Genomic DNA, 6,537 nt, shown 5'->3' with positions numbered 1-6,537 from the left:
ACCCTGGCCGGGGGCCATCAGGGCCTCTTCACAGACTGGGCTCTGCATTTAGCAGCTCCAAGCACATGAGACGTGGAGGTGAAGACAGCCACGTGGACCCACACTTCCCCACAGCTCAGCCCCTAAACCTCAGGGGCCAGCTCCCCCACAGTTCGGCCTCCCAATCCTGGTGGAGACCCCCAATCTCAGTGCCTGCCAGAAATGGGACCCTAGGGGACAAAGGCCACTCTGCACACACTGGTCTCGGGATGTTCCTCGGTCCTCTTTCCTCATTAAAGCAGGCGCTGAGGGAGGAGCAGCCTCCTGTCGGTCCCTACTCTCTGAAGCAGCCCCAGCGCTTCCAGACAGTGCCCTCTGCCCAGCACATGCCCACTTCGTCAGGACCCCTCCTCAGCATCTGCTCCACAGGCCTCCCTAGCTTCGTATCTGGGGCAGGGGCCCTTGAGAGCCTGCAGTGAGCCACCAGCCCCTCCCCTCCAGGGCCAGCTTCGCTCTGAAGTCTCTGGGGCAGGAGGCAGAGTTTCTGGGTCACCATGTACTGGTAAAACTCGGGGAGGCGGTGCACCCCTCAAGCCCTGCCCTCTGTGGGCCGTGGGGACAAGCAGGCGGCCCCCACCACCCTGCGCTGTGACCCACAGCCCTTCGTTTACCTTTCTCATGATCTTCCGGCCGTAGAACATCACCTTGTCCCTCTTGCGGAACCTGTACTGCGGCGTGGCAGGCTGCAGCTGTCCTGGAAGGGAGCGAGGATGCCTGAGGCGCCTAGGCCGCGAAGGCCCTCCCCGAGCACTGCACACAGTGCGGGCCCTCAGCAGACTGAACAGACGCTTGCTCAGACGAGAGGACAGCCTCCTGTCATCGCTAGCACCGGGCTCAGGCTGCGAGCACAGGACACAGCTCCGAGCAGCTCGGCTTCCTCGCCTGGCACCCCAGCCTGAGCCGGGACATCGGTTTCCAACAAAAACCATCACAGGCTTCAGGGCTCCTCCCAGGAGCTCAAACACCATCGCAGACACACTGCTCCCCAAGCCCTCTGCCCCACTCCCAGAGCCGGAACCGATCTGAGATACTCACGGGACTGTTTCACTCTCCTGACCACGAGGAGGATGCTGCCACCGATGAGGACCAGGGCAATGCCTATCACAACCCCGAAGAGCTGGGCGAGAGGTCAGGTGGAGCGCAGGTCAGCACGGCCACTGCGGAGCCCCTACCCACTCAGCCAGGGGAGAAGGACGGGCAGGGGGAGGGGTGCAGTAGGACATGGACCCGTCGGCCCTGCCCAGATGCCCATCACCCAGGAAGCCTGTGAGGTGCTTACCACAGACGACTGCAAGTTCTCCTCCATGAGCTGCGGCCCCCAGGAGTGCAGGGTGGAGCCCAGACAGAAGGCACCCTGGAGCAGAGGCACAGAGGGTCAGGGGGTGAGACGTGGGGCAGCGGGGAGAGAGTGGAGGGGGGACGGGGCCAGAACGAGGCAACATCGGGCCATCACTGGCATCCCGACACACAGCTTGGGGGCTTGGTCAGGGCAGCCAGAACAGAGTGGACGTGAGGAAGAAGTCCGTGGCCCTGAGATGCCCAGAAAGAAGTGTCTGTGGGGAAGGCTGAGGTCCCCTGAGCCCACCTACAGAAAACCCCCTAGAGCAGCCTGCCTTCCACTGCCCGTGGGGCAGGGTCCTTAAGACCCGATGCCTGTGAACACATCTGAGCCTCTGCTTGCAGACATGCAAGATGCCTGCAGGGCCCCGGGAAGCGAAGGCTGTCCCCCAGGGCGCTGCGAGCACCTGGCTGCACGGCCACCTGAGCCTGGAGTCCCAAGAACATCTGCAGTCTGAGAATATAAATGCCAGCTCACACGCCAAGCACACAGGCAGCAGAGGGGGCCTGTATGCTGTGCCCCTCACCCCAGGGGACTTACAGGTGCAGAACAGCAAGTGGGTGGGCAGTTGGGATGTAGGCCAGTCCCCAAGAAGACAAAGAAGAGCAAAGATTCGCAGGGGCCCCTAGCACCTCTCTCCTCTTCTGTTGCCCACAATTCCTCCCCTGCACCCAGGTGAGCACAGATGGCGGGGGACCTTGTGGGTCCTTCCGGGAGATTCCAGTGCCAAGGGCGCAACAGCTTGCCCCCCGTTCTGGAGAGCTGGACTACAACACCGCTGCCCGGCAGAGAGCCCACGGGACGGAAAGCATTCGGAGAAGCATGTCGAATGCGGACTCTGCACCCACAGACTGAACAGGGCCCAGAAGGCTCAGCCCAGGACTGACCTGGGAGGCAGTGAGGGCTGCCCAGCCCAGCAAACACAGGGTCACCTCTGCCAGCTCTGAGGGCTCACTTGGCAAATGTGGCCCAACAAACACGGTGTCGCCTCCGCCAGCCCCCAGGGACCCACCAGTCTGGTTGCAGAAGCTCACCCATGGCCACACCCAATGGAAAAGCTAGAAAAGCCAAGCTCCTCGAAAGCAGGGGTTGTGTGGGTGATTACTGTTGCTTTAACTGATCTAAGGTCTTGGCTTAGGAGGAAAGGCCTTTGGGAAGCAGCTACAGAAAAAAGACATGAGCAGGCCAGTCCCAAGGGGGGGATCGGAAAGGGCACTGTGACATCCAGGAAGAGGCAGGCCTCCCAGTGACCAGCGGCCACATCCAACTGTCGGTACTGGGGAGAGTGCGCTGTTTAGGATGAGGTGCCAGCTTTGACAGGTAGCGGTGAAGGGCCCCAAACCACTTTCACACCAGCCAGCTCTGAAGGGTGCAGGGGTCCAGGGAAAAGAAACGGAGCAGCAGTAAAAGAGCCTGTTCTTGTCCGGGAAGTGTCCCCACACTGGGAACCAGAACAATGTGACCTGTGGCTGCGTCCTGGTTACTTACCTCTGGGCAGGGGTTGGAGTCGTGCTCCATGGCTAAAATCAAAATAGACGGTCAGGGGTGACAAGCAGGCGCAGATGAGCAAACACTCCACCAGCAGTGTTTCCTCCGGTTCCTTTCCAAGTCAATTTTCGTTTTCACTGAAAGGAAACCCTAGTAAAGAGTTCTGCTCTCCCTGAAAAGCAGCCAGCTTACTCAGAGCCTTCTCTCCCTCTGTAAACAGCCCTCATGTGGCTCCTGAGAGCCGGACCATGGCTAAGTCACTGACCCGGCTCCTAGCTGGTCAGGGGAGGGAGGACGGGGCTCCCTGCAGGTCAGGGGAGCTGGTGGGGGGCGGGGGACGGCGAGGAGCGGCCACACCACTCAGGTGGGTGAGGAGGCCGCTGTAAGACAGGCCTTTCTGTGCTTTCCTGACCGGTGCAATCCAATCCTGGCCGTGTGATGGTGTGCCGGTGACAGAGGGCAAGAAACGTGGTGACCACCCAAGATCGCTGCCCAGCCCGGCCCGCAGGATCCCAGGAGCAGCCGTGTCACTGACCAGGGCGCAGAGCCCCCTGACAGCTAGCGGGCTTCCCCCCCTGGCCCGCAGGCCCCTCAGAGCAGGGGTAGCAGCAGGGAGGGCTGTCTCGTCACAATCCTCCCAGAGAAGCACCCCATAAATTGCAGCCTGGGAGGTTGTGCCCCGTTACTGCACGCTCGCTCCCTGCCCAGGTCGGGGCCCTGCGCCCCGCTGCCCACGTGGCGCCTTTGGCTCTGAGACGAGTCTCCGGAGGGACTGCGGGCACCAGTGGACAGGACCCAGCGGGACAGGACCTTGGGGTCAGAATTCTGTGGGTCAAGACGCCGGGGGGGGGGGCCCTGCGGCGCAGGACCCTGGGGGCAGCACCTTGGAGGGCAGCTGGACGCGGCGCATGGCCGCGGAGGCCAACGAGGCGCCGCGGGGTCGGGGGCGGGGTCAGGGTCAGCCGTGCTGGGGTGACTGGGGCGGCGGACGCTGGCGGCGGTAAGTGCCCGGCGGGCACGGATGGGCCGGACAATCAGGACCCGGGGGCAGCGCACTGCGGGGTTCCCCGGGCCAGGGCGGGGGCAAAGCGCGGCCACCCGTCCTTCGACCCGCCCCGGTCGGCGCCCGCGCCCCGACGACGGCGTCCCCGACGTAACACAGCTGTCAGCGCCAGTACCGCCCCCTGACCCCGGATCTCCCCGTGCATTGGCCGAGTCTCCAGCCGGGCCCGCCCCTCGCAGGGCTGAGGCTGTGCACGGGGTGCGGCGGCCACAGCCAATCGGAGCTACTCTTACTGCAAAGTGGGGCCTCACGGCCGTCGGCCGGAAGCGGAGCACAGGCGGCGTCGCGGTCGCGGGCCCAGGTCGCTTAGCTCAGGGCCCGGGGCGAGGGTTGCAGGCCAGGGGGTGCAGGGCAGGGCTCGGGGGGCAGCGCGGGGCCGGTTCGGTGAGCGGAGGGAGGGCACGGCGGCGGGGAGTAGCTGGGCCGGGTCTCTGAGCTGGGGGTGCGTGGGGGGTGCGCGCGGGGCCGGCGGGCTGCAGGCCGGGCTGTCGCAGGCCCTGGTCGGAGCCGCCAGCGCCGCAGGCCGGGTCCGTCCGTCCTGCCGTGAGAGCCGCCCCGAGATGCCCCTAAACCTGAGCACTGCCCGCCCGGGGAGCCGGCGCGCGGACACTCGGATGAGTAGGCCCCGAAATACCGGCCATCTGACGATCCTTCTCCACAGGCGGCGGCATGGGCTTCCTGACCGGAGTGACCCGCGGCCTGGTCCGGGGAGCGGATAGGATGAGCAAGTGGACGAGCAAGCGCGGCCCGCGCACCTTCTACAAGGGCCGGGGCGCCAAGGGCACTGGCGTGCACGCCCCCGGCCGGAAGTTTGTGATGATAAAGGAGATGGTCCCAGAGTTTGTGGTCCCAGATCTGACCGGCTTCAAACTCAAGCCCTACGTGAATTACCGTGTCCCCGCTGGCACAGAAACCCCCCTGACGGCTAAACAGCTCTTTTTGCAAGCGGTTGCCCCTGCTATTGAAAAGGACTTTAAAGAGGGGACATTTGATCCTGAGAATCTGGAAAAGTACGGCTTCGAGCCCACACAGGAGGGCAAGCTCTTCCAGCTGTATCCCAAGAATTTCCCGCGGTAGAGAAGGCTCTAGGCAGTGGCCATTGCTTTGCCTGTGAGCAGGAGAACTGCCCGGACCATTAATCCACAGGGAGACATTTCCCTCATTCCGTGTATATTAAAGACCTTTATGTAAGATAAAGCTGCTCTGTGTAGTGTTTGTTTTGGCATCAGACTGTTGTGAAGTGAAAGTATGTGACAACGGGTTAGGGGTACGGACCTAGGCACGGCTCTAGTCGCTTTGAGACTCTTTGGAGGAAGACATCTTCCCAAACAAAAGGTTTTGGCAGTATACCAACAGCAAGAACACATCACTTAGCTTACACTGCAGGTTGAGATAACCCTGGTTTATTCGTCCCCAAATTCTTCAACCCAAGGAACAATCAATGAACATATTTTTTATGGGTTCCAAAGCAGCTGTTTAATTTTAAAGTCAAGTGAAAGTAACTGCCCCCCTTGGGGTGCACCTAGAGGAGATGTGGCGGCACAAGAAGTCAGTGTCAAAAGTAGAATGCCTCTTGCAATCGTCTCTTTCCAATTTTAATGCTTGGTCCCTCGGATCTTCTAAATCCTGTTGAATATTTATTAACCAACTCTTAAGTTAAACATCTTCAAATCAACCTCTAAAGGAAGGTCCAGCATTTTTTGGTTGAAATAAATGGGCCATGAGCTGGAGTTGATCATTTTTATTACACAGAATCTAACCCATATTGGCATGTTGCTTTGTATGATCAGAAAATAAGGGAAGAAGTGTAAGCTTTCGGCTTCCAAATGCCTTTGTCACAACAGATGGTCTGACAAACAGTTTAAAAAAAAACTCATTGCTGTTGAGGTCAATTCTGACTCATAGCAACCCTATAGGACAGAGCAGAAATGTCCCATTCCAAGGAGGGGCTGGTGGATTCAAACTGCCGACCTTTTTGGTTAGCAATGGAACACTTAACCACTTGCCACCAGGGCCCCAGACAAACTCACTGAGGGCCTGTAATTCAACCAGCTTTCCTCTTGGCCAACCAGGAGGCATGGGCTGTACTGCCAGCGCGTGCTCAGTCACCACATGGCTAGGATTTGGGATCTAATCAGCTTGTTAAGGCCACAGTGAGGAAGTGTGATTAATTTGCCACGTACATGTCACATTCCCCACTCGTCAGTCAGTTTGTCGTACTGTGGGGGCTGGTGTGTTGCTGTGATGCTGAAAGCTATGCCACCAGTATTCAAATATCAGCAGATTGTGAGGGATGGGTGGGGTGGTGGGAGGAACTAAATAGACAATAGATAAGTGGTAACTTTGGTGAAGGGTAAGACAGTACACAGTACTGGGGAAGCCAGCACAACTCGTACAAGGAAAGGTCATGGAAGCACCATAGATACATCCAAACTCCCTGAGGGACTGAATTGCTGGGTAGAGGGCTGTGGGGACCATGGTCTTGGGGAACATCTAGCTCAATTGGCAGAGCACAGTTTATAAAGACAAATGTCCTACATTCTACCTTGGTGAGTAGCGTCTGGGGTCTTAAAAGCCTGTGAGCAGCCATCTAAGATACTCCACTGGT

At 59.6% G+C, this 6,537-nt stretch overlaps 2 protein-coding genes across 2 annotated transcripts in view; one reads left to right on the top strand and one right to left on the bottom strand.

The window, feature by feature from the left end:
* The window catches only part of LOC111819221 (patatin-like phospholipase domain-containing protein 7), an 11,322-nt gene extending 9,824 nt beyond the window's left edge, over positions 1-1,498 (bottom strand). The window contains exons 1-4 of the mRNA XM_023725478.1: positions 1,493-1,498; positions 1,319-1,393; positions 1,075-1,156; positions 651-733 (exon numbers count right to left, since the gene is read on the bottom strand). Of these exons, the coding sequence (XP_023581246.1) occupies positions 651-733; positions 1,075-1,156; positions 1,319-1,393; positions 1,493-1,498 (246 nt within the window). The remainder of the gene's footprint in view (positions 1-650; positions 734-1,074; positions 1,157-1,318; positions 1,394-1,492) is intronic.
* Positions 1,499-4,144: 2,646 nt separating this feature from the next.
* On the top strand, positions 4,145-5,834 carry MRPL41 (mitochondrial ribosomal protein L41). Its single transcript, XM_023725485.1, has 2 exons — positions 4,145-4,230; positions 4,591-5,834. The coding sequence occupies exon 2, from the start codon at positions 4,599-4,601 to the stop codon at positions 5,004-5,006; it is 408 nt and encodes a 135-aa protein (XP_023581253.1). The 5' UTR covers positions 4,145-4,230; positions 4,591-4,598; the 3' UTR covers positions 5,007-5,834.
* Positions 5,835-6,537: the final 703 nt, after the last annotated feature.

This window comes from Trichechus manatus, unplaced genomic scaffold (genome assembly GCF_000243295.1).
Source record: "Trichechus manatus latirostris isolate Lorelei unplaced genomic scaffold, TriManLat1.0 scaffold00317, whole genome shotgun sequence".
In the NCBI taxonomy this organism is placed as follows: Eukaryota; Metazoa; Chordata; class Mammalia; order Sirenia; family Trichechidae; genus Trichechus; species Trichechus manatus.
Note: the sequence above shows the minus strand (reverse complement) of the source record. Positions and strands in the feature narration are given on the sequence as shown.

Coding starts and splice junctions, on each gene's coding strand:
- MRPL41 (XM_023725485.1), top strand. CDS start 4,599: ATGGGCTTCCTGACCGGAGTGACCCGCGGCCTGGTCCGGGGAGCGGAT.